General features: G+C 43.7%; 1 protein-coding gene across 4 annotated transcripts in view; it reads left to right on the plus strand.

Annotated features, from left to right (window-relative positions):
* MSH3 (mutS homolog 3) overlaps nucleotides 1-12,402 on the plus strand; it is a 91,108-nt gene extending 78,706 nt beyond the window's left edge. For 3 of the 4 annotated variants that reach the window (XM_085043174.1, XM_085043171.1, XM_085043172.1), the window contains exons 21-24: nucleotides 8,396-8,582; nucleotides 9,121-9,250; nucleotides 9,918-10,092; nucleotides 11,997-12,402. In XM_085043174.1, coding sequence (XP_084899300.1) covers nucleotides 8,396-8,582; nucleotides 9,121-9,250; nucleotides 9,918-10,092; nucleotides 11,997-12,105 — 601 coding nt within the window. In that variant the 3' untranslated portion in view covers nucleotides 12,106-12,402. The remainder of the gene's footprint in view (nucleotides 1-8,395; nucleotides 8,583-9,120; nucleotides 9,251-9,917; nucleotides 10,093-11,996) is intronic. The other variant, XM_085043173.1, reaches the window with a different exon arrangement.
* Nucleotides 12,403-27,269: the final 14,867 nt, after the last annotated feature.

Consider the following 27,269-nt stretch of genomic DNA (forward strand, 5'->3'; position numbering starts at 1 on the left):
CTCACAGCACGATGGCATCAGCAAATACAGCAGAGTCTGACTGCTGGGTGGTGTGCCTGGCACTGCTCATCTCCATCACCCTGTGAGCACACAGACACAGCAGTCACAGGGGTTTGGAGCCACTGGGGTGCAAGAGGAAGGGGCATTTCTGTGTCCCAAAGTGACATTTCTTGTATGATTCGCCTACAGGCATTGTGGATCATCTCGTGGTTTTTTTCCTATGCCTTGATTGTTGTCACCTAAAAGAGATCTTTCGGGGGGCAGAAAATGAGGGAATTTGTGGTTGTGCCCCTGTGGGATTCTGCAGAATGCATGGAGCCCTCGGCCTCTCTCCCATATCTGGAAGGAATTGCTGTAAGGCTTAGAGGATACTTTAGAGATGGAGGATTTCTTCCAAGTAAGCTAGAAAACCCAAGAAAACTCAGCCCTCATTAGCCCACCCTTCTGTAGAGGCCACATATCAAAGCAGCCACTGTATTTTCTCCTGTACTGTTTATCAAAATGTCTGTTTTTCTGATCTGTAAATGGTGGAATTACTCTCAGAAAGGTCAGGCCTTATAATAGCTGTATTGTGTTACCTCCCTGAAAGCATTTACAGCTATTTAACTCTGACAACTTGAAAGTCATATTGGTGTTTCATAAGTGTGTGGAGCTGCAAGAAACAAGGAGACAAACATTTTGTTTCAACTGGATAAAACATACATGTCTGTGACATTACCACAAATTTCAGTAAGGTTTAAAATCACGATGGAAAGCAAATATTGTATGAATACCTGCAAGCATTTGGGCAACTGACTTGGGATACTTGTATTGTATTTTTCTTTTCTTCATGGAAATGCTGCCATCATTCAGCTTTGAAAGATACTTAAAATTGCATGATTTACTATAGATTACTTTTAGATTTACTTTTAGGTTAAAATGTTCCAAGGCTTGCTAAGATCATATTTTGTAAGAACTCTTGAGAAAATCAGAAGGCACAGGACGGAGTGGTGTATGAAGCAGGAAAAAGAATGTTTCTATCCAAGTGGAAATTTAGTGGAAGTTGTTTCCCAAGCACTTTTGGCAACACATTGAGGTAAATCACATTAGAATAAAAGCAAAGTAATACTCATACCTATTAAAGGCTGTGATTGTTCCATGGGTGTAACCTTGCATGGCAAAATTAATTCCCAACCTTTTGTAACTTGGCAAATCATGTTGCACTTAATTTCATTCAGCCACTTTCACTGGCTTGTCAGAAGGGAGCTGCACAGGAGGAGCACAGAGTTGTATTTAAAAAGAGATGTATTTAAAATAATAAATAAGTAACAAGCTCCATTATTCGAAATGGTCGTATTTGCATAGGAATAGGCAAATACTGCCTGTCATTTTTATATCACATATGAAAGTTTTTGATTTTAACTCAAAAGACCAGAGTCTAAACTAAAAAAATTTCCTTGCTTGCATTTATTTCTTTATTAAGCTTCAGTGATTTCTTTGAAGCTTACAGGGTAGGATGATGAAGATAATTTTTCCTGATACCAGTTAAAATCATAACAGCTCAGACAAATGAAGATAATCCAGATAGCGAGCTTCTTCATACCTTTATCATAAAAATCTAGGCTGTGAAACCACAGTGGGGAGGTGACAGCAGTGTTTGGCAGGTTCTGCAGGTGTGTACAGAAATCACCAGGAGATTGATTGCTGAGTCAAAACTGTGGAGGAGTTTATCTCAGCTGAACAACTTGTTTGTACATAACCTGGTTTTGGCCAGAACTTCGAAGAATTTTTAAATTAAGTTCTTTAAACCTGAAAATAACTGTTTAAGGCATTCAGATCATCCTTTAGGAAAAAAAAAAAGAAAGAAGAAGAAGAAATAGAACAAAGTCTCTCAATTTGCCTGAGCAAATAAAGATAATTGTCAGAAAACTAAAAAATCAAAGGTACTTTTTCACATCTTTGTTTATTTTCTGTATATGTGGTAATGCTTAGTGGTTCTGCTGTGCACATTGATTTATGTATTGTGCAGAAAGTATGGAGCTGTTCTCACAAAAGAATCCCAAGTGAATGGCAAGTCCACATGAGAATTCTTTATACTGACATGCTAAAAAAAGTACTGTTTGTATTGAAAGCACAGTGAGTCAGACAAACAGAACTTTTTAGCTGTCAATAACCCCAAAGTAATTTTCAGAAATGTTACTTCTTTATGGCACAGTAATTTGTTTCATTTTGTTCTTCCTTAATTGTATTTTTGTTTACTGCCAGAGTAACAAAAATTACTTAAGCCTTTCATTTATGCTCACAATCAGTCATGTAATTGCACCTCTGGGGTAAATTGTTCCCATCTTTTGGAGGGAACAGGATGCTGTATTAAGTACATTGCACCATTTTTTATCACGTGGAGATAGCTTTGGTTGGCTTTAAAAAAATAAAGAATACGTAGAAGTTGTAGTTAGTGTTATTAAATCGAGAAATTATTTTGTTCTATTTTTTCTAGAAAAGTTGTGTGTTTGACATTCCACAGTACATTTGAACTGTAACTGCTTCTGACAGTGTTCTGTGGCTCTGTAGAAACAAGTTAAGCTACACTGTGCATGTATTTGTAGCTAATTTGGTTCCACATCCTTGTTCATTTCACAGAAACATGCATCTGCAGTGTTGGGTTTTATCTGTTATAGATGTAATGATGCAGTATTTAACGAGACAGCTTTGGGGTGCATCCCTGGCATTGACAGTCTGTGGGTACAAACAGCCCCTGTGTGTGCTGGGGGTGAAATCAGCCTTGTCAGTGCATCCAGCAGTGCAGGGCAGTGATTTACACACTCAGGAGCTGTGCAGAATTCCTGCTGCACATTGCAGTGCTGGCAGCTGGAGAGGTTTTCCCCTGAAGGTGCATGGGGAGGAGGAAACCTTCCTGCAAGGCTGGCCAGCTGCTCTGCAGTGACAGTGAGTGGCTGCATTTACCTTTCTGAAACTCCTCCATCCTGTGGCTTGACCCAGTCACAGTTGGAATTGGATTGTCCTTGGTGTCCACAGGTCCAGAGGGGAAAAGTTCACCTGTGCTGAGTGCTTCAGCCATTGTCCCTTCTCTGTTGCTGTAGCTCCTGCTCTTTAATCCCCCCTGGCCTCAATCCTTCAGCTACATATGCACATTAACTTAATTACCTCGAGTTCCCTCCCTGCTGCCCCACAGCACGGAGTGTAAACCTGTGCAGATTTCAGGGCTGGGTTTTGATTTCTCTTCATTTTTTCATCCTCAGGATCATATTGATGACTTGCAAAGAAACAGCTTGGTTTGAGTGTCTGCTGTAATAATTTATCCTTCAGCAGAACATTTGCACTCAGAAGCTGATCTTTCTCTTGACCATCAATAACATTCACACAGATGATTTTAAGACACAGTGATGTATTTCCTGTGGGCAACGTAGCAAGTATTTCTAAGGAGTTCAGATTTTATTGAGGATATCATTGCTGAATTTCAGACAGCAAATTTATTGGGTGTTTTTCACTAGGCAGTGTAACATAAATGTTTGTAACAACTGAATTTCTGTTAGTCTGTAAAGCACTAAATGAGATGTATTGGTAACCCCTTGTCACTCTGGGACTGCACTGACTCACAGGGATTCTGTCAGCTCAGCTCAGAACTACCTGTCCTGTCAGTCCAGCTGAAGCTCTTGATAATATTGAATCCATGGGTGTTTTTCTTTCCTCTGCCTTTCAGAAAAAAAAAAAATCATTGCACTTCACATGTTGAAAGTTAATCCTGGTAGAAATGTTTATTTTAAAATGCTGGAGTAGTGGTGTGTACAGCATTCCCCTCTGGGGCAGCTCTAGAAGGAAAGGAGGATTTCAGGGATTACTTGTTCTGGCTGCTTCAGTTACCTAGTGATACAGAAAAGGGGAATAAAAGATGTAAAACCACTATGGAACTGAGTACTGAAGTCACTTTGGACTCACTTTTCTTTCCAGGATAACAGAAAGTTTGTAACCCTCAGTGTCTTTTAATATCTTCATAAATTTCTCAGTGACTGAGAGTCACTGAGATCACATATCTACAATAATTTATGAAATAAAAATGTATTTTACATTAAATGCATTCTATCAGGCTTCTCAACAGCTGTTCCCCTAAATTAGGTAAAATACCATTGGTATTTCTTCATGTAAATGTGCAAATAAACAGTTGTAGAAATGGCTGAGCACGTGTGCATGTTGACTGAAAACAGATTTATATCACGAGCATCTTCTGGTTTCCTGTTATCATCCATGTAACTTGGCACACTTCTTAGCAGTCATCCATGAATAATGCAAAAATAATAACTGTCCTGGTAGCCATGCTTTCTGTCACACTCCCTTTTTTTCCTTAAATCTGTAATTACAGCCTCTGTAAATTATTTTTCTCATTGTCAGTTTTGGTTTGCATTAGTGAGATCTTGATGGAAGGGAAGAGAACGATGTACCAGTAGGTTGTGGGGGAGTGTGAAGTATTAGTTTCTTGCCAGTGAGCTGTTATAAATTTGCACAGGCAATCTCCTGAGGAATTAGTCCATCTCCATTGTGTGTGGAAAGCAGTCAGGAGTTACAAAGTCCAAGCTGGGCTGTTCATCGTGGCAGTGTGGAGTTGCTGGTGGCAGCCTGAGTGTCTCTGAGGTGCACAAGGCTGCAGATCACTTTGTGTGCCCTGAGAGTTGTCCTGGCTGAGGTTTGGGGCTGCAGCCCTGTCCTGCCCATCCCTGTGCTCACTGCCCTGCAGACACTCTGCTCTGCTCAGCTCGGGTTGTGGAGAGCACAGTCCTGCCAGAAAAGGGTGAACTGTAAGGCAACAGCACAGCCAACCCTCTCTTCTTGCAAACTGGTTATTTTAATTTAAATTACTCCTGTGCAAATGCAGTGATCTTTGGAATGACATTTCAAAGGGGTTTGTGTGAGGGAGTGACTGGAATTGTGAAGTTACATTAAGAATTTATTTTATTCATGGTGTTCTCAGTGTTATCTTTGAATCACAGAAAGTGATTTCTGTTGGTGCTGAGAGTGTTCTACACCTTATTCTCAGAGAAAAGAGTAATTTTCTCTTAATGTTAATTGTTCTTGAATTAGGTTTATTCTGCTGTAACAGGTTCCATTTCTGCCGTTAGTATTTTAGGTGAGCTTCTAAACTTAGATGGATATAACTAAAATCAGTGGGAAAATGTAATTTCCGTTTGGGGTTTTTTCCAGCACTAAGTACTGTATAAACTAGGAATCAATAAGAAGCATTGGGCTATTGACCACTGCTTGGAAATAAGGCTCTAAGGAGTGGTTTTGCAGTCTTGTTCTCCAGGATTCACTTGGTGGAATGTAGGTGGGTCTTGTTACCACTCTGAGCTCCTGGGCTGCTTGTTAATTTCCACAAACTGTGAGAGATTCACAGTAAAATAAAGGAAGCGTGACCTTCCTGGATTCCACACTGTGCTCTTGAACCCAAGCCAGCTCTAGGAGCATGCTGGATAACTTCTTTTGAGAGGTAGCTCAGTTATATCCTCTAACTTACCCTCTGAAAATTTAATTCACAAAAGCATTGCCTCTCCGTTGTTTTTTTCTGAGGCCTTTGACAGGAGCTTTTGCTGCTTGAACTTAGCACTGAAACGAGATAATGCATCCTCTTTTTTTTAAAGTTTGTGTAATAAGTGTGTTGAACATCATAAGATGAAGATGTTGTGGTTGGCTGTCAAAGAGGCATTAAAACAAGTGTTTTCCAGCCAAACTGCACCTGCTGAGGAGTGCTGGACCTAAAGAGACACTGCTCACCCTGCCTGTCTGCACGGTCCTGGTGGGCAGGACAGCAGGGGAAGAGGTTTAATGTTTTAATATAGAAAAACAGTTAGGAGGAGAGGTGCATCAGAATGTGGATTCAAAGTGATGGAGCCTTGGAGAAGTTTGGTGAGGTTTATTATGACTGTTTTAAATGGGAAAAAAAAGAGTTGTCTAAGCATGAGGTTTTGTGACTCAACAACCTTGTTGTAGCAGGAATAAGAGAGCATGAAGTTAGGGAGCAATGCCTTGCTGCAGATTAACTGTTGGTTTTATAAATGCAATCATCCACACTAAATCAGTTGTTCCTGCACCTTTTTTGGATAATGGTGGTCAGTGTGTAGGCTCAAAAAACAAGTGCAATTTTCCTAGTGCAAAGGACAGCGGCAGAAAGAACAATTTTATCCATTTTCAAAGGATGACATTTAAGAGGTTTTATGTCATTTAAAAATACACTTTTTTTTTTTGGTTAATCTGTAGTTAAGCTTGAGTTGGATTTGAATGTTTTGAGATGCTGAAAAGAAAGACTTCTTTTGCAGCTGTCTTAAACAACAAGAGAAAGATAATACTAATTTCTGTTTGTATCTTGAGCATTTAGTGAGGAAGTTCAGAAAATTATTTTTGTGAATGCAAATTAGATACAAGAAAGGCTAAAATATTTTGTGGACTTGATGGAAATGATGCAATCCCAGAGAAAAATGGAGCTGAGAGCTCTGGGTGTAATCATCACAGGCACACAACAGACTGCCTGACATGCTGTTCCTGTAAGGAAAAGCCAAGGAAAAAATGAGAAAATAACAATGCCACTAATTGTAGGGCTGGAAACTAAGATTGAAATTGTTCATGTAGGAGACAGAGATTGTTCAGACATGAAGAGTATTTGTCCTTCTGATGAATGTGTTTGCAGTTAGGAGTGTTAAAACAGACCTGAGTTGTGTTGTTCTCTGGGCACTAAGGGGATTACTTGATTTTATAGCAGCACCTGGGGCTGTGAAAGTGCTTGACTTTACCTGGTGCTGAGCCCAGCTGGGCAGGGCCAGAGGGGTGCTGGGGCACTGTGAGAAATGCACTAAAATGCTCATCATTCCTAACCCAGCACTTAGAAGGATTACAGCAGTAAGTGGCTTAATAAAATGTTAATGGCTCAAATTCATAATACCTCAATATCCTGGGTTGTATATTGAATTGAGAGAGAAAAATCATGTGCAGTTTAATTAGCTTATGGGCAGAATCACCTGTCTTTTGGAGTGTGTGGGAGTGTAACTTGTGTGTGCTTAAGCACACACTCAATGAAATAAAAACACTCAATTTGCTCACATGCCCATCTGCAACCAAAATTAATTAATTTATAGCTGAAGATTTGCTTATTGTGCAGTTATGCACGATACCTTGACAGATTTTCAGGGCAGGAACCAGAGAATATTTACCAATCATAGTTGTACTGGGTCCAACCTGCTTGTTTTTTGTCAATTACTCTTGGTAATGATATCCTCCTAAAATTATTTGTATCTTGGTGGTGCTTCTGTAGGTAACAGAGGCAATTACAATGCAGACACAGTAAAAGACAGAGAAAAGAAAAACTATATTGGGATTCTCTTTAAAGGTTCTGATTGGCTCTAAATATTGTTGTGGCCAGCTGTTAAATTTGAAAATATGATATACTAAGCACATGAGTAACTTTTCCTTAAACCAGTGTGGCTTGTATTTAACTATATATTGGGTGGTAAAAATGAATAAATCCAGTTTCACATCCCTGCTCAGTGGCTTGCTCATGATAACCTGTCCCAGAAGGGATGCTGTAATGTGATTAACATAGTTGAAAGTATAAATGCAAAACCAAAATTCTCCCTTTCTTCAGTATAGAGTGGGTATTACTTGAACAGGTAAGGAAAGCTGCAGGAACAGAGAAAACCAGGGTGGATTAACAACAGGTTTCTGAGATGTAAACCATGAATTCACCATCTGAGGTAGAGTTTGAGGGTAACATGGATCTGAATCAGAGCGAGAAGGGTTGTATGGAATGTGGAGGAATTTGTGGAGCTCACCTGCCTGGAGGCTGCTAAGAGTTGTGTTTTAAAAGAAAGGACAGAAATCTTAAAATGTCTTTAAATCTTCTTTAAGCATGCCAGTTAAGATTGGTTACCTGTGTAATTAGGGGACATAATTGTTATTTTGTTACTGTCGGAAGGAAATGACAGCTCTGCTGTTTGGATGTGCAAGTATCTGGTCACAGCAGCCTCCACTCTGGTTGGAAATGCCAGTCGTGGGTACTTTTGGGTGTTGTTAGCATTAGAAACCCGTATGAGTTAGGTGGTTGAACTAAACCAAAGGAGTAAAATTCACCTTCACAGCTACCTCTGCTGGAATTCTTCTCATGGTCTGAAGCCCCAGCGTTCTTTTTGAGGGAAAATCAGGCTGTCTTGTCCTGTTTTTGAAGGTGGGGAATTGTATGCTGGGAAACTCTTCTGGAAGGGGAATGTTTTGTGTGGGTTCTTCTGCTCTGCTTGGAGCAGCAACCAGAGATTGCTGCAAACAAAATGCTGTCATCACCATTATTTTTTTTGTTTGTTTGTTTTCCAGCATTAGCTGGCATTTTTCACAAGTTCTCGTGTTCTGTCTCCCGGTGCAGAATGGGTGCTGCAGACAACATCTACAAAGGTCGGAGCACCTTCATGGAGGAGCTGACAGACACTGCTGAGATCATCAGGAAAGCCAGCTCGAGGTCGCTGGTGATCCTGGACGAGCTGGGCAGAGGGACAAGCACACACGATGGCATTGCCATCGCCTATGCCACCCTGGAACACTTCATCAGAGATGTGAGTGGCCCTGGCACAGCTGTGAGCACTGGCACTGCCCTGGGCACAGCATTCCCTGTGGGAAGGGATGTGTCTGAGCTCAGAGTGCAGGGGTGGGGGTGAAGGACTGGGGCTGTGGGGCTGTGCTCATACAATCCCCCAACCCAAACCCTGCTCTGTGTGTGTGACTGTGTGGCTGTGTTCAGAGAATCTCCCCAAAGCCAACCCCAAGCCCTGCTCTGTTTGTGTGTGGCTGTGCTCACAGAATCCTCCCAAACTCAAACCCAACCCCAAACCAAAACCCTGCTGTGTGTGTGGCTGAGCTCATGTAATCCCCCCAAACCCAAACCCTGCTCCGTGTGTGTGTGGCTGAGCTCACAGAATCCCCTGAAAGCCAACCCCAACCCCAAACCCAAAACCTGCTGTGTGTGTCTCTGTAGCTCTGCTCACAGAATCCCTCCAAACCCAACCCAACCCAGCCCCAAGCCCTGCTCTGTTTGCACGTGGCTGTGCTCACAGAATCCCCCAAGCCCAGCCCAAGCCCTGGTGTGTGCTGCAGGTGCAGAGCCTGGTGCTGTTCGTCACGCACTACCCGTCGCTGTGTGAGCTGCAGCAGCTTTACCCCCACGCCGTGGGCAACTACCACATGGCCTTCCTGCTGAGCGACCAGGAGCCTGGGCAGCACAGAGGTACAGCAGGGACACTGATGGACATTGACCCCCACACCCCCTCCAGCCCCACCTTTGGGGGCTGAACGCTGCACACCCATTTCCTTCAGAAATTCCTCCAATGTTTCTCTGAGCTGGGGTAGCTGAAAGATTCGCCATCCCAGCATCCAGCTTTCCACAGCAGCCAAACACAAAGGATTAGGGAGCAGGGATTAGGGATCAGACATATGGCAGCTCCTCCTCTGAAAGATCTCACTGTCTGAAAACATTAGCTGTTTATGGGGCTTCAGGAGGAAGATGTGTTTTGTGTCTCCCGTGGATTTCATGTCAACAGGGCTGCCTAATTTAACATTGTGTACTTTCACTGTCTTCATCCTACTGTGTCAAGGAGCTCCAAAATTCAGCACTCTGTGGAGTGAAAAACCACATCTGATTGTTTTAAACTGTTTTAGAAGATGATGGTCCCAGTTCTTGAATTATAAGAGGCATCATAAAGGCCTGTTCCCTAAATAATTCGTAGACTTCTTAATGATTTTCTTAAATGACTTTCCATTGGGATTTGCCATTAACCTTTCCCCTAAATAACTCCTACTATTGTATTATCTGCTTACCTTGTGAGCTAACCAGGACAAGGGACTTCAGTATTTGCCACATAGAGGAGGTTTTCATTTTGTTTTTACTTTTTTAGGATCTGAGGCAGAAGAGAATCCTGAATTCATTACTTTTCTTTATCAAATAACTAAAGGAGTCTCTGCAAGGAGTTATGGGCTAAATGTTGCCAAGCTGGCAGATATTCCTGAAGAAATCTTGAAGAAAGCAGCTCACAAATCAAAGGAGCTGGAGAGAATAGTGAACATGAAAAGGTCAGAACAACTGTGATTTAAGAAAAATTACTTCCTTCTATAATACATGATTATGTTCTCACCAGTGATAATGAAAATACGAACGAATTTAATTTAGGAAGTATATGACTTAGTTTGGAACTTGAAATTGTCTTTGCGTACTAAAGTGTAGAAGAGAATGTGGATATTCTTCTGATTTAACTTGAAAATGAATATTTATAATATATTTTGATTGCCTCCACAAACACCCAAAATTTTACTGAAAATTCCGGGGATTTTAATGTTTTTCTGATAACCAATTTTCATCCGGGGTTTTTGTGCCTTATATATTAGAGTAGTTATGAAAATTCCTGTGTGTATCAAATGGCATAATGTTTATAAATCCTGCAATATCATGTGCACAGTTTAGATATTCATATCCATTTTCACTGGTTTTTTCTGTTGCTGTTATTTTCTGTGGCAGTCCTATGAGCAATATTCAAGTAGCCCCTTAGGAACATAATGAACCAAGATCTTGGTTGTGTGATGGCTGTACCTAATCCTGACAGAATAATTTCATATGAGAACATTTTGACTACTAATTATTTGTAGGTGCAAACTGTTTGAAACTCGACAGTGCTCGGTGCTTAACAATGTTTTTTATCCCTTCTTAATAAAGCAAAATAAAAACATTTGAAGATACATGACAGTTTATAGGAAAAATAATGTGACTGCTTATGGTAATTGGAAATACCCATCTATAATTGACAAAAGTAAAAACAGGTATCAAGCAGGATCTTAATTGTGCTATTACAGGCTGTGTAGTGTTCTAAAATCAAGAAAAAATTGTTCAGAAAGGTGAGAGTATGAGTTGAAATGGCAGAGGTACTGGATAATAAAATGTGAAATAATGTAATACATCGTTTTCGTTGATCTTTGTTCTGTGAGAATTCTGCTGGCAGATCACCTGGACAGGTCCAGGAGAGTTCTGCCCATCTTCATTGCTGCAAAGGGAGTTAACTGCACAGAAAGCCATGAGCAGTAGGATCAGAATGGGGTGATGCAGCCTGTTTGGGGTGCCCAGAGGGGCACAGGAAGGTGCCTGAGCAGTGCTGCTGATGGGACACGCCTGTGTCCCACACATGCCCTGGGAGGTGACAGCTGCCAGCTGCATTTTGGGTTTTGAGCACAATTTGCTTGTATTCTCACAGTGACAAGGAGTAAATCCTTCACAGGAGTCCTTTTCCTGTCTCAGCACCAAATCTGGGCACCCCTGAGCCTTGTTCCCAAAAGAGATGCTGAGGTTACCCTGCTCTGGGGTAACACTCAGACCTGCTGGCAGCCCTGCCCTGCTGCTCCACAATACCCACGGGCCACATGCCTTGTCTTATTTTTTTTAAATCACTTTCATATTATTTAAGAAAATCCACTGGGTAATTTCATCCAGTTTTGACATTGCTGTCATCGGGAATGTTTGTTAACCCATTTTAAGCGTCTTGTAATTTGTCACAGCTCTTATAAATCAAGAAATGCTAAGAAGAAAATAGGAAGAGTGTGTGCACTCATTGGTATTGAAAATGGCTTTTCTTTTTATGATTCTACAAATACAAATTTGTAGGAACTGAATGATGAAAATTAAACAGGGCCAACTACAAAGCTGTTTATTTCCTTTAACAATTTGTTGTTATCATTTGTTTATATCCTTTTGTCAACACCTTCTGGTACTGTAAGTTAGTTATAAAATCAATTTGTTGGCTGACCTAGAGCAGGAACATGTATCTTAGAAAATATTAACTGGTTGTTTGAAGATCACGTGACATTTTGAGCTGTGCTATTTTGGACTGTGTATAAAATTTTGTAGATGACTGTAAGACTTTCAGGGTTTGATGTGATTCACTTAAAAATGTGTCTGTATTTTGATTAGGGTTTTTTTCTTTCTCCCACAGGAAAAAAATGAAGTCCTTTGCTGAAGCATGGAAGATAAATGATTCTCAGGAACTACAGAAATGGAAAAATATGTGTGAAGCTGAAGATGAAAGAAAGGACAGTTTTTAATCCTCAAATCATGGTTAAAGGTTGAAGATGCTGGAGATGCAAAACACAAACTGGGGATTAATGGATTTTATCAGGGTATAGGTCCAGGTGGACTCAGTTTACTTTTTTGCTTTCTGAGAGATCACAGATGCTGCATCATGTGTAATCTTCTCTCTCCACATCCCTTCCTTTGCACCCTTTTCCTTAATTGCAAACTGTCTATGGGGATTTGATCTAATTTGTTTTAAAACCATGAAAAAATTATTGATAAATTATTAGGTAACTATTTTATAAATAAAATAATGTGTTTCACCTTTATTGAGCTTCAGTTTCTGAAGAAATACTTGTCTGTGTTGGGAAAATGTAGTTGAGTCTCAACTCTGCTGTCCAGCCTGCAACTGCTAAAAATGGATACTATAAAGAGACTTTTTTCCTTGTTCTAATATTAATGCGTTAAAAATTCACTGTTTTTTTAGAGCACCCTTTCTTCCTGATCTTTTCCCTGTCTGGCACAGTCTGGAGAAAGACTAAATGCCAGAAATAATGTTGGAGTATTGTAGGGTGAGTGAAAGGGGCGATTCAGAGTGTGCAGCTGGCATCCTCAGTGCTCTGTCTAATGCAAAGTGAAGCTGAAAAATTCAGAACCGCTTCTTAATCTTTTAATTTCCAGTTACCAAGGCCAAATTTCATATGGGAATGTGATATCCAAATTGGTTTTCCCTACAAACAACCAGTCTAAAATAGGTTGCTGTGAAAATGGACGATGCTGACGTGCTTAAACCTCTGCAAAGAGTCTGAAATATTTATGAAGGATAATGAAGTGGTGTGCTGGGTTTGGATGCCATGGAGGGGCCTGGAGGAGCCACACCTGTGCAGGGATTCCTGAGGAGGAGCTCCTGCAGGAGCTGTGTCAGGAGGAGCCCCAACAGCAGGTTTGGTGGCAGGGTTTGTCCCTGCAGGACTGACCCCGTAGAGGGACCCAGCTGGAGCAGCCTGTCCTGAAGGACTGCAGGAAAGGGGTAATTTCTCTAGCTGTCATAACTGCTAACCTTAAACAAACACTGCTCTCCAGGCTCTTCTGATGGCAGAGGACCAGTTAAACAAACAGTTTGTCTGCCACTCAAGCAGCGGGGAGCAGTGGGAGCTTCCCCTCCCAGACTCTGCAGTGCATTGGCCTAAGCTGGAGAGGCTGAAGGGAAAATTAATCTTTCCAGGTGTGACTACAGGTGTGTGTTTCTCCAAGGCAGGCATTGTGAAGCACAGTGAATGCAGTGTTCTGTTATTAATGTGCTCAGATGCAGGGCTGTGGGTCTGGAGACCTCTGACCATTTCATCAAAGAGAATAAATGAGCCATTACTAAATTCCTGTATGTGCTAAATACGCTTTTAGTCCTCACCCTCAAGGGAGAATTCAGACTGTGCTCTGACAAGGAAGAAAAACAGACCTGGCTTCAGTGAAAGAAACTGAGAACTGAGTTAAGCCTGGGGAGAGGAGTTTGGTGTTGCTGGGCTGCTCATGCTGTGGGGAAGAACCACAGCAGGCTGCAATGTCCATGGTTACACTGGAAACAAATTGTGATGGTCAGCCCTGCTCGGCCAGCTGAGGAGCTTGTCTGGCTGCCTCTGGGAGGTTCCTGTAGACCTGCCAGGTAATCAGGAAAGGCACTGTTTCATTTGTTTTATTCACTGCTGATTATTGTAGCTCCTAGTGAATAGGTAAAAGGCTATGACTATGGGAGGGCGCTCTCTGAGGAGATGCAAACTACTCCTGGTGTGTTTGCTGCTGGTTTTAGGGCACATCTGGGACAGAGGTGCAGCAGGAGCCCAGGGAAGCATCTGTGAGCAGATTTTCCAGCCAGGCAGACCCTCCTCAGCCTCGGGAGAGTGAGTGAAGTATGAAGAAACAACAACTCGCTGACAAACACGTAAAAGTCTTAATTTTGCTAAGAGCTTTTTTTGCCACTTCTTTTGCTGTGGTTAAGTTGGGTCTTTTACAGCAGGAGTCCTTCTTAGAGAGAGATGAGAAGCTGCTCTTGTCTTTTCTCTTAATTATTCTTTTATTGTCTTTTCAGTTCCAGCACACTAATTTTAAAAAGAATTTGACGTACAGTCTTGGTAGTGGGATCATCTTGGAGATGTGCTCTGTTTTTAAATCAGAGTAATAAAGTTTTGTCTGTGGGTTGAGTCAACAGGTTTGATCCTGTAAGGTTAAAGAGGAGTGACCTGTGCTTAGATGGTGCCTGGTCATAGTGGGAATTCACCCTAGCCTTGGGATGTCTCAAGAAAGGAATGTAAATCTCATTTTTCAAATATTAATGTTTTTGGAGACCTGCATAGGGTATTGGCTTCCACTGCCAGCGCACGGTTAAAATTCAATATTGATGTGCAAAGTGCAGCTTTGCGCTGTCCAGACAGGCACAGTCTACTTGAAAGACCTCTGCACTTCATGGCTTTCTTCCATAGTTTAAAGGTAGTATTCACCACTTCATTCAGCTTTGTCACGGTTCTCCTCCCTGCTCTCAGCAGAAAAATTTCACCTTTGTGCATCTTCTCTTGGAGGTGTTTCCTTCAGAACTCACAGCCACAGGGAGCAGCAAAACCTGGCAGAGCACTTGGATTTCGGAAGAGAGGGAGGGAGAGGGCTGGGTGCAGCCACTCTCCTCGTGTTTGGTGATGTAAAAAGTTATTACAGAATGTGCAAAGTGAAATACATTGCCAGTAGCAATTACCTCTACTGCTGCCAGACAGCATCTTTCATTGAGGTAATTCTCCAGAGGATTTTTCTTTGTGTTGCATAGTTTTCCAGAGGTATTTATAGGAATTACATGAATTTGCTAACACAAAAGTTTACAAGGTATACAAATCAATTTAGGGATCACTGAAATGTCAGCTGAGTCAGGTGTAACAAAAAGTGTGTTTCCTGCAGTGAAATTAATGCTTGTTATTGGTATCTGTTTGCAAGTGAATGATCCAAATATTTCTACCCTATGTAAAAATACTGCTAAACTAGTGAAATACTATGTTTTTTAGGGAAATAAAGGTTTGGTGGATTGCTGCATTGCACTGAGAGAACTGGGACTTAATTACTTTGTAGATGTTTCCCATGCCTAGACCTAGGGACAAGTAGAAAGGAAAGGATATTTTCTTACAAATCTTTAGCAATTTCTGAAACAATATCACCTTAATTTGTGAGATGCAAGTCCTTGCAGGCCAGGCTGCTCACTGTGAGGTATTTGTTTGAAACTGGACTGGTTTAGTCTAACTGTAACTAAACTGTAGAGAGAGAGACTTACGACATTTATAATTTTCAAATATTGATGTTCTTTTGCACTTGCAAGGAATCTCTAATTCTTTTCATGCCTGCCATGCTTCGAGATGTTTCCTTGAGAGTAAGTAAAAGTGTTTCTTCAGGTGTTATAAAATAAGGTCATTTTTATTTAAAATACTGATAGCTGCCCATAGAAACAACAATGACAAATACTTCTGTTGTTAATGGAGTTTTTAGCCTTTTATTTTTATTTTTAAAGCAGTCAGTTTTTATGACTTTGCAACATGCTGTAGGAAAATTGTGATTCTTGGGAAAGAAGGGATTGGAAAACACAGCACACAGCAAATTTCAAATGCATAATCAGCAATAAGGAAGTAGAAATCAATGTTGGTTTTTTAAATCATAATAAACCCAATATCTAGGGTGAATTAAAACTCAAGAGTGTGCCATGAAGACTACTAGATATAATTACCTCACTCTTATGTAACACTCAATAAAAGTTTCAGTCGAGCACTGAGCTCTTCCCTCTGCCTACATATTGAAATATTCCCCTCTGCATTTTCCTCTCTGCACAAGGCTTTAGGAATTGTCTTGTCTTGGGGCATTCAGAATGTTTGCCGGATGGTGTGAGCATTTATTTACAAATATTACATATTTCCTGTGCCCTGGGGCAGGGCAAGGACTGGTGCTTGTCCCCAGGGCTGACGTGGCATGGGGACAGAGGCACAGGAGAGCACAGGGACAGATGTCTGCTCTGCACAGGGAGGCTGCCCTGGGCTGGGACACCCCCAGTGCTCCAGCACTGGAGCCTAGCAGGGAGAGGGAAGGGGGAACTGGGGTGGAATGGAGGGGAAGGCCTTGGAGCAGCATTTTTGTCCTGGTTGAAGGCAGACTCCCTGCACAGTGCATCGCCAGGGATGCAGCTTGCAATCTGGATTTTTTTCCCCGTACTGATCTCAAAGCAATTAAATTTTAATAATGTGAGTACAGAACGCCGAGGTGCACTGAGCTGGCTTTTCCAAGAGCATTCCCAGCAATGAGGCTGTCACTCTGCAGGCAGGACGCTCACCCTGGGACCACCCTGCTCCCCACCAGCCTGTGTTTGTGTTCTCCTGGGTTGTGTTTTGTGCACACCCTGCGTTCAGCTCACCTCCCTGAGGAGTGTTTCTGCATGAAGTGAAATACTGCGCTCGATTTGCAGTGCTTTGCCTAAGCAAAGGCTCTATTAATGCAATTAAGTAGCTATGTTAAATGAGCTGATCTTCTATGCAAGTTCCTATTCTTGATAGCTCCCACATAAGAAAAGAAAACTTTGCTAATCCTTTAATTAAATTGCAAACTAAATCTGTGTAAGCCTTTTGACACATTTTTTTGAGAAGCAATTAAGGCTTAGAAGGGATCTGTGGCTGATGATACCTTTGGTCTGTCCCAGGAGCCATCAGGCTGAGAGGCTGCAGCTTTCCTTCCCCCCCCGCCCCGCTCTTCCCCAGCAGTAAAACCAAAATCTCCACCTGATTCCTTCGGATGTACCTTTTCTCCCCTTTTTAACTGTTCCAACACGTTTTGTTGTCTGTTCTTCATATCCATTTGTGTGTGCTATGACCACCTCATCTTTCTTCCTCCCGATAAAGAAGGAGGCTGCTCATCACAAAAAAAAAAAAAAAGAAAAAAGAAAAAAGAAAAAGAATAGAAAGATCGAAGCCCTAGATCTTGTAATTGAAAGGATTTCAATGTAAACTTCATCTAAATACAAATTTAATCAAATTCATACTTTCCTCTATGCAGCAGCTCCTTGAAGCTTAGGGGAGTGCATTTGGTTCAGTGGAGGCTCCAGCAGTGCTCTGAGGTTTGCATCCCCAACACTTTTGTGTGAAGGTACTTAGGACATTGTAGAGGTGCTGTGCTGTGCAGAGCTCATCCCTGTCTGGCAGCAGAGGAGGGGATGACCCTGCTCAGGCCATGAACAGGGCTGGGCTGCAGGGATCCCTCTCTTGAGGTGAGTGACTTTACCCCAGTCGTCGTCAACCCTACAAGCTGAATCTCCAATGTCCCTTGAAAGTGTTCCAGGGACTTCAGCAAGGGTCAGTTTAGGTTTGGGTTAGAAGACATTGTGTTATTTCCCTTGCGTTTCACCAAGTCTCAGCTGACATTGTCTGCACAACTGTTTTTAACTTACACATTTAATCAATTCTGTCTTCTGTATTTTTGAAATGTAGGTAAGAGAAAAATGGGGAGAAACCTTTTGACTCTTCCCCACCTTTGCACACTAATCCTTTAATGCTCTGCTGATCATCACAGTACTGGAATAAAGAAATACCTGACATATTTTCAAGTCTCCATCTCTCTTGGTCTCTCAGGTTTGGGGTGACAAAGTTTTGAGACAAGTGCACAGCACGTGGTCCAGTGCTGTTCAGTTTCCCTGAGCTCAGCAGATCTCTGTGGTCACCATCAAGCATTTGAAACTCGCCCTTTTCTCTCCTGTGCTGTTTTCTTTCCACATCTCTGCCAGCTGCCCTGCCAGGCACAGAGCCTGCAGGAGCTGGGCACTGGTTTGCATTTGCAAGTGAGCAAGTGGAGCTTCTCACAGCACCTGAGGCTATGCTACCTTGGCTTTGCTGGCAACACGAGGCAGCAGTGTCAGAAGAGTTTATAATGGTCTCCACAGGGAGTGGAGATGAATTATTTGCAAGAACAAATCCTGGTCCTGCACCAGTGCTAAAGTGGTCTTGTCACACACAGGTTATGAGCTAAACAGCGTGTGCTGGTGAGTGCTTGCCTTAGGGTTTACAAGTCACTGGAAAGAAAGTTATGGACAGACCTGCACTGAAAAGTGCACTTTTTGTTGCCTGACCCTGTTCTTTTTTTCAGAATCTGAGGGCTATGCATGTTGAATGCACCTTTTGAGTGTTCCAGAACAAGCCCTTGACTCACTTCAGCTCCAATCCTTGTCACACTGATGAAGAAATTAATACTTGGGTAGTTAGACCTCCACACTGGTTTGGAATGTACAGTTTTGTAAGACTGGAAGTGATTCTCCAAAAGTAAATGGGATTATAGAGGAACCAAGGGTAGAATCACCTTTATGAATGGTACATTTTCAGCTGGTACCTGCCCAAAGCCATGGAAACAGGAGCTGGTGAGGTATCTCTGTGATCTCTGCCTTACACGTGGGGCTGGGCAGCTCCAGCCTTTCCGTTTCTGAGGCTCATCCTGCCCTGAGGCACAGCTGTGCTGTGAGGTGACAGAGGTTTGTGTTGGTCAGTCGTGTGCTGTTCATCCACATCCACACCTGTGAGTGTCCTGGAAGCTGAGCACACACCTGCCAGGAGCAATTATTTGGAACAGGCATTGTTGTAGCTAAGGTAGATCATTTCTTTGGGCAGCCATTTAAAAATGCCTGTTGGATTGGATCCCTGGAAATGTTCCAGGCCAGGCTGGACAGCGCTTGGAGCAACCTGGAATAGACAGTGGGAGGTGTCCCTGCCCATGGCAGGGATGGGCTTTGTGGTCCCTTCTGACCCAAACCATTCTGGGACTGATTCTCAGCCTCTTTTGGGAAGATGCAGCTGGCATCAGCCTGAATGTTTCAACTTCCAGTGGCTGATTGTACCTGAGCCTCTTACCCAAGAGTAATTTACCAATAGCAAAACTCACTGAGAGTCAGCTTGTCTATTTTGATTCTTACCAAGGCTTTTTTCTTCCTTCCCCACATTCACCAGGAATTCATATTGTGCTGTAAACAAAACAGAGTTCAAGGATTTTTTAAAATCCTTTTTTATTCTGAATGGAAGGCCGTCTGATGCTATGTGCAAAGTGAAAGCTTTCAAGAGGGCAATGTATTACAACCTTTGTAGAAAATGCAAAATGAGCGTACCCAGTGCTCAGCTGAGAGTTGTTTACATGCTGCAGCAGCCAACTGCTGGCAGAAACCTTCACCTCGCACACAAATAGGAGGCAACAGTCTGTCAGTCATGTCCTTTAAGAGCAGACATTGTTTGGATAGCATCGGCATCAGTTTCATATTTGTGCAGTCCTGTCAAGGTAAATCTCTCCGAGGTGCACAGGATGAGTGTTGTAACTTTAGTGCAAGCAGCAGCATCCTCCCCTGCTCCCAGCCCCAGATGGGGTTTGCCACCAGGAACCCAGATCCTCCTCTGGGGATTCCCTCTGCTGCTCATTCATCTCAGCCTGCTCTCCAAAGAGTGGGGCAGGTCTGATCGAGGGGGCCAGAGCAGGACATGTTCAGCGTTTAGTTTCTGGGGCCTCATGATGAGGACAGAGGTGTGGCTGTCCTCACAGCCAGGGGAGGGCTCAGCCCCTGCCACCAGCTGAGAGCCAGCTTGCAGAAAAATACATCACACCAAACAGTGGCTGCCTCATTTTCCACATCACTTCTCATGCACTGAATGATAAAAAACAGGACAAGATTCCTGTGCCAAAGCACATGTTTGAAGCCAAGAGGCCCTCTTTGACAACAGGGCAGGATACGGGAGGAGAAAATGCCCAGACATGCTCCTTGCTGCTTGGGTGTCTGCTCTGAGACTCACAAAATCCCAGAAAGGTCTGAGTTGGGATGGACCTTACAGCCCATCCAGTGCCACCCCTGCCCTGGCAGGGACACCTCCCACTGTCCCAGGCTGCTCCAAGCCCCAGTGTCCAACCTGGCCTGGAACACTTGCAGGGATCCAGGGGTAGCCACAGCTTCTCTGTCACCCTGTGCCAGGGCCTTCCCAATATCCCATCTCTCCCTGCCCTCTGGCACTGGGACACCATTCCCTGTCACTCCAGGTGCTTGTCCAAAGTCCTCCAGCTCCGTTGGAGACTCTAGGCACTGGAAGGGGCTCTCAGGTGCCCCTGGAGCTTTTCCAGGCTGAACAATTCCATCTCTCTCACCCTCTTTGCTGCCTTTCAGTTCCCTTTTCCACAGTAAACTCTTCCCTGTGCCAGCAGGTCCAAGAGCTCAGTGTGTGCACAGTGAGTCCAGAGCCCCACAGCCTCTTCCAAAAGGTTGTTCTTCCCCAACACTAGTCACAGCTGCGTGGGGCTCATGCTTTGTCACATGTCAGAAACTTCAGGTCTCATTCCCTGCCTTTAGGTCCTGTCTTTTCTGTCTCTTTTTGCACTTATTTCAGCGAATTCTGCGGCCTGTGGCAGTCAGAGGCACTCAGGGGTTGTGCCAGGCTGTGGTTGGCACAGGGAATTTCCAAATCCTTCCTTCAGGCTGGTCTTGCTGCTGGACCAGATCCTCCCCGTGGTGCAGAGAGTCTGACAAGAGTCCATACTCTGCAGCAAGTGATTGATTTTTGGGCTGGTAGCAATGTGTGAAAACAGACAAAGGAATGTGGAGGAAAGCCTGGAGGGAGTGGGACAGGAATGCTGCTGAGCAGAAAGGCCTAGCAGAGTGAGGCCTTGCTGCCCTGGTAAAATCCTTGCTCACTGCTGTTACCTTGGCTAACCAGAAAAGCATTCTGGGAATGACTCAGCTAAAGTAGAGGTGAAAAACACAATTGTAACAATTAGAGATGTTTAACAAGTAGAGGTGAAAAACACAATTTACACAATTGTAAAACAATTATCAAACCAATCAGTGCTGACACTGTGGGGCTGTGGTTGGTCACACCTGATGTTCCTATCATGGTCTGTGGTGTTGGTTAAACACATTTGTTGTGCATCACAAGTATGGAAACTCACAACAAACTAACAGTTTAAGAACCCTGGATTCTTGCAATAAATTGTCTTCACCACACCATGGTAGAAACTGTAAGTTTAACGCCACAGCTGGAAGCAGTTGTATCCTGAGGCTGTGAGGGGACAGGGGGATCTGTGCCCTGGGGTGAGCAGGGTGCTCCCCCAGCACAGCCCTGGGGACACCGGGACACCTGCTCGGGATTGGGGACTCTGTGGGACTCAGGATTGTCCTCATTCCACCCAGGAGCTGCTCAGGGAGCGCTCTGCTGCCACTGCCCCTGGGGATCAGGGCATTCCTGAGTCCTGCACGGCTGGGAAACAGGGAATGCTGAGGGGAATTGCTCAGGGAATGCCGAGTGCTGCCCAGAGGGCTCTGCTGACAGCCAGGGCTGCTGCACAGCTAATGATGAACTTGCTGTCTCCTTGCTTTACATGAGGAGAAAGCTGCTATTGTTTACGCAGAGGATAAGGGAGAGTGCGTTTGGTTTGTAATTTGCATAATTAGAGGTATCATTTGTTTTGTTCTTAGTAATCTTGAGAGCCTGTTATTCATGCTGTTACAGGTATGAATGAGATAAAGCCTGTCTTTGCTCCCACACCTTAAAAAAAACCATCATATTTTTGCATTTTGGTAATGAAGTAACTTCTGTGGGTCCACGGAGTGGTCAGGGCAGAAAACAGCTTCTCAAGGCAATATTAATGGCATCACTTCTGCTCTGCCCAGCCTCAGTCATGAGCTGTGGGAAATGTGAACCAGGAAACAGCTCATGGAGAGGAAATGGCTCCAGGCTGAGCCAGCAGCAGAGCAGGAATGACCAACACCTGCCCAGGCTTGGGGTCGAGGCTCGGCTGAAATCAGCCCCTGGAAGTGAAAAATCCAGGCTGGTGCCAGCTGCACCTGCCCAAACAACAAGGCTGAGAATCCCAGAATCCCAGAAAGGACCTTAAACCCCATCTCGTTCCACCCCTGCCATCCACAAGCAGGACCCATGGATGGGTCTGGGGAATTCTCTGGTGTTGGTTGATTTCTAACAGCATGTGAGTGGATGTTTCTGCAGGAGAGAGTGAAGTTGACTCAAGGTAGTGGTCTGGACTGCAATGTTTGCAAAGCACACTGCTTTTTCTGCAGAACTGCAGTACTTGTGAATCAAAAGCACAGATAAAATCAGCCATAAGGGAAACACACAGTGAGTAAAGGAGAGGAGGGCTGGGAGCTGGACAGAAGTAGGTGGGATTAAGTTTAGTTTAAATAGTCTGTAGAAGACATGGAGGGAAATTGCTGTACCTACAGAAAGATAAAAATAAACTTTCACAACACAGTGCAAGTTCTCCTGCAAGAATATATGTTGACTTTCTTTTTTGTCTTGTTTTTGTTTGTTTTTTGGCAATTTTTTGGAGGGTTTTTTTTTTTTTTTTTTTTTTTTTTTTTACCTTTCTGGATTTTCACTTTTGCACAGCTTTATTCCACAGATTTTCAGACACCAAAACTACATTTCCCTGACTAACAAATCAGCTTCTTTGACTTGCTCGGAAGATTCACAGATGGATTATTTCAACAGAAGACACAGAGATTCATTCTAAAGGACATGAATTAATAAAATAACCCTGTTTCTCCTGATTTCAAACAGAGTCTTTTACTGAACCATGGTGGGGGGTGTGTGTGTGTGTGCTATGTCACAGAAAATAAAGGGATATTAACTTTCCTTTTCAGCATATGGAAGCCACAGCTTCTTATAACTCAGCTAAAGTTGTTAAGAACTGAAACCAACCGATGCAATACCATCTCAAGGGTTCCAAGATGAGTTTTTAATGCATTCTGCAAATAGAATCATGTTGATTTCTTTCAGAAACAATGAAAAAAATCCATCTACTGTTGCTAATAAAATCACAGTATGTCTCACTACAGTTACGGGCTGCAAATTGTATTTATTTTTCACAAAACAAATTATATTATGTCAAGCTACTGGAGTGAACAATAGTTATTGTTGGGAAATAGGCTCAGATAAGTTGTACGAGCGACACTTCCTCCCTCAGAGTTTCCCAGATTGAAATTGCAGGCTGTGGGCTGGGGACAGCGTGTACCCTGAGCTCTGGAGGCACTGAAGGCTCAGTCCTGGCACGTTTCCCTGGGTCCCCGTGGTGTGACAGTGCCCCCAGCACAGCCAGCCCAGGAGTGTCCCTGCCTGCGCTGTCCCCGGCCCGTCCTGCGGGGAGTTTCCAGTGAGGCTGCCCAGGTCTGCACAGGAGCAGTCCCAGCCAGAGCTGCACAAAACCATCCCCTGTGCCCCTCCTGCAGCCGCCCCAGAGAGGGGTGAGCCCCCCACGCCCCAACAGAGCACCCTTGTGTCGCCCCAGCCCCCTGGGGGACTCGGGTCCTGCTCAGTGGGTGCTCCTCAGCACGGGAACGGTGCAAGACCCTCCTGGTTTGGCTGCTTTGGCTCTGGGCACAAATCCCAGCCTGGCCCCACATGGTTTCCCTGTGGGCAGTGACCCTGGGCTGGCAGAAGCTCCAGGTCCTGCCAACCTCTTCTCTGCCTTTGAAGCCCTAAAACTGCCCACCCAAACAATGAGCACAGCAGCCCAAGTGCTTCTTATTTCATGAATAAAGCACATCAGCGATTAGGTTTTCTATTTCCCCCATCTGGCCAAGCCAGGACAGCACTGGTGACAGGGAGCAGCGAGTTTTGCCCTGGGTAAAACAGGATTTCCATGAGCATGTCCCATGTGGAAGTGCCACATGGCCAGTGAGGGGACACGGCTGCAGGAGGAGCCCAGGCACAGGGGACTGCTCAGGTTTCTGGATCAGTTACTCAAAACTTGCTGATTTGTTTAGGGAATTCCCCACAAGGAATGAGGAAGAGGAGATGTTGGACAGTGTGCCTGCTTCTCTATGCCCCCTCTTCACAGTGAATTCCAGGATGGCAGGAGTGTCCGAGTGTCCCTGCCTGGTGCTGGGCAGCAGGGCATGGACTGACCCATCCCTGCACTTCCCTGAACTCGTGATTTGGGGTCATTTCACATCTCCTCCCTGTGCCCAGCTCCCCTCTGCTGCCACAAACGTGTTGGAGAAAAGAAGGCACAACCCATTCTGGCATCACCCTCCAGTTCCTCACTGCCTGAGGTCCCTTTCCTTATTCTTTTTCCCTTCTCAGGCAGGTAACTAGATAAACAAAAGTAAGCTCTATGTTTTCTTCTGCAGCTATTTACCAAATTGCATGTAGGATGCATTGGCCATTGTCCTGGACTTCCAGGAAGGCATTTTAATCAGTTAATAAATAAATATGATTCCTGAAGTAAGAGTCATTATCTAAAACACCTATAAACTGATTATTCGTGCTGTTCAGAGACATCTCTAATATTACTGGCAAAAGAAGGTCATATATAAACCCCTTCTCCCTCAGACTGTGATATGACTATTCCTACATGAGAAATAAGCACTAAAATGGTGTTTGAGAAATGCTGACTTACTCCTGGAAAAGAGAAGCCTGAAGTATGTCTTCTGAGCTGGATTCACTAAGGTTTTTAAATTTGATTTTTGGCAGTGATGTTTTTTTGGCGATTGATGCAAGTAAGGGTTTAGTTTCATTAAATGCCTTTGTATCCCTTCCAGAAACTATTTCATGTCCCCAAAACTGAATCATGGAATCACAGAATGCTTTGTGTTGGAAGGGACCTTAAAGGCCATCTAGTCCCAAGCCCCAGCTGTGGGCAGGAATCCCACAGTTCCAGTTCTCACTGGAACTGGAATTTTGGGAGGTTTTGTTCTAATTTTAATGCTCCACCAAGAGCTTATCCTGTCACCTGGCTGAGGTGGCAGTTTGCAAGAAAAAGATCCAGAGCTCCTGATGAACCATCACAGAACCTGAGTCAGGAAAGCTGAGAATTGCATCATGTACAAGATTCCTGGTTTTAGCCACTCTTGTAACAAGCCCTGTGATTTCAGGAGTCAGGGGAGATTGCTGTGCTGCAAAACTCTTCCTTAAGGGCTCGAGGGTGCAAGTGATATTTTTTTTCTTTTTTTGGTGACGGTAGGAAAAAACCAATTGGAATCTCTTAAAGACAAAGAGATCAGGGAGCGTTGGCGTTTGTAGGCATGAATTTGTTGTTGTGTGTCTCCTGTGTCTCTGCCTCAATGGTGAAACTGCTGCCTGAACCTGGCTGGGTCTGTCCAGCGTGAACTTCATCCCCAAGCAGAGATGTTGAGGTGTCTGTTTGTGCTCCTGGATTTGAGCTCCTCGATTTGGTGCTCTGAGGACGAGGGGAGCACTCAGAGCTCGGTGAGTGGCCAGCTCTGTGCAGGTTCTGTGGCCCAAGTGCCACCATGCCCTACCTGATCCCCGTGGGAGCTGCTGCAAGTCCTCTGCTCCATGTGACTCCACTGCTGCGTTGTCACACCACAGCCACCCTGCCCTAATTATTTTTTCCTAAGTAGTTTTTATTTGTGTGTATGATTGTTTTTACCACAAGCTGTGTTTGGCCAAAACCTCCAATATAATTGATTATAATGAAAAATGTGTTTGGGGAATAAACTCTTGTTTGTAATGCAAATAGATTCATATTTCTGCTTTTATTTTTTTTTCTTAATCGGGGTAGATGAGCACTGCAGGAAATCTGTGTGTAGCTGTACTTTTGTTAGATTAATTAAGAAGATTAGCTGAGAAAAGGGTTCTTTATCAGTAGCAGAATTAACAAGCACTTTGAGATTTTATTTTCCTGATTATTTTCTTTATGAAGCGTTTTACTCTGTCTGGGAAGAAAACAGCAAAGAGAATGGCAGCAGTGAATATTACTGAGAAATCTAAATGAAACCACCATCATTTTGTTTCAGCCTTGTCTACCAAACTGCTTTACCCAACTCCTTTTCTGGATGGTTCCTCAGTTGTGCTAGTACTTCTAATTTTAAGAGCTATTCTGATGCATATATGTTAATAAACTTATATAATTCATAGGGTACATCCCAGTTAGGCTGACAAGGTACAGCTCAGAGCTCAGTTCAAGCTGGAGCAGTAATAATCCAAGAAAGCGGAACATAAAAATGGTGCAAAGAGAAATGAAACCAAAACAATGCTTTTTAAATAAATTGTATATATTTCATCTATATTTCATACCCGTTTGTATGTAATAACTCAGTTTTAGTCAGATCTGATGGCTCTAATTTTAGGCAATTAAGATCTTTTAACTGTTGCGGATGCACAGAACAATAAAACCTTTATAAAACACTGAAAAAAATAAAGCCTTTGTCTCTAACTATCTATATGTTATGTGACAAATCCAGATGTGAGTCAATCATTTATCACAGGTGTAAAGTAGATGAACAGGCAACGTGACAAAATCAGTGCAGCTGTGAGAGCTGCCTAAAGCTCTTGCACATGTGTAGGTAGCATTAATCACATAGGATTCATTTCATTCCTGCCTAGAGAGTGAGGAGCAGAAACCAGCAGAAAAATGCTTGGGATGTTTTGCTTTTGGGAATGCCATTTTCTGAGTGCTGAATGGCTGTCACCATGCCGGGGGATGCTGGCACAGGGACAAGGAGATGCCCAGTGCACAGGCAGAAGCATTTGTTCACACCTGCAGGATTCCCCAGGGGCTGTTGGGGTGTTTCTCCCTGTTTCCTGAGCCCGGGGCCAGAGGAGGATGCTGTGTGTGTCCCACACTCACCACACACCAGGTAACAAAATGGAGATAAAGGACCAGTCACCGGCTCCAGGGCAATGTCATCAGTCGGAGCAGGATTTGTCCTAATTGCTGTCTTTCACTGAATGTGAACTGGTGGCTTGAGGGCACAAAGCTCTGTATCCCATTACTAACTCCATGTGCCATGCACTTACCTCCCTCAGAGCATTTAAAAGCTTCCCTGAAGACATTGGAAATCCTTTCTGTGGCTGTTGGGGGCCATGTGAGGAATAACCTCGGAGTTGTCTTCCCCTCCCACACAGACCCCAAACTCTGCTGCTCCAGATGCCCTGAGAAACAGAGAGCAGAGCTGATCAGAACCATTTCGGTACCTTTGTGTCAGCCCTGCACTGCAGCCCTGCCTCACCCAGGCTGTCAGCCTGGATTACAGGGCAGGAATGCAGAGACACAAGGACAAACCCTCGGGAAGGGAAAACCCGTGTGCCGCGGGATGGACAGGATTAATCATTCACTGTAATTGCATCAGGGAGTGAGAACCACGGCAGAGGCCAGAAATGCCCCTTAAATCCAAAGGAATATGTGAAAGATCGAT

Source organism: Lichenostomus cassidix, chromosome Z, assembly GCF_008360975.1.
Source record: "Lichenostomus cassidix isolate B80296 chromosome Z, HeHo_3.0, whole genome shotgun sequence".
Taxonomy (NCBI): domain Eukaryota; kingdom Metazoa; phylum Chordata; class Aves; order Passeriformes; family Meliphagidae; genus Lichenostomus; species Lichenostomus cassidix.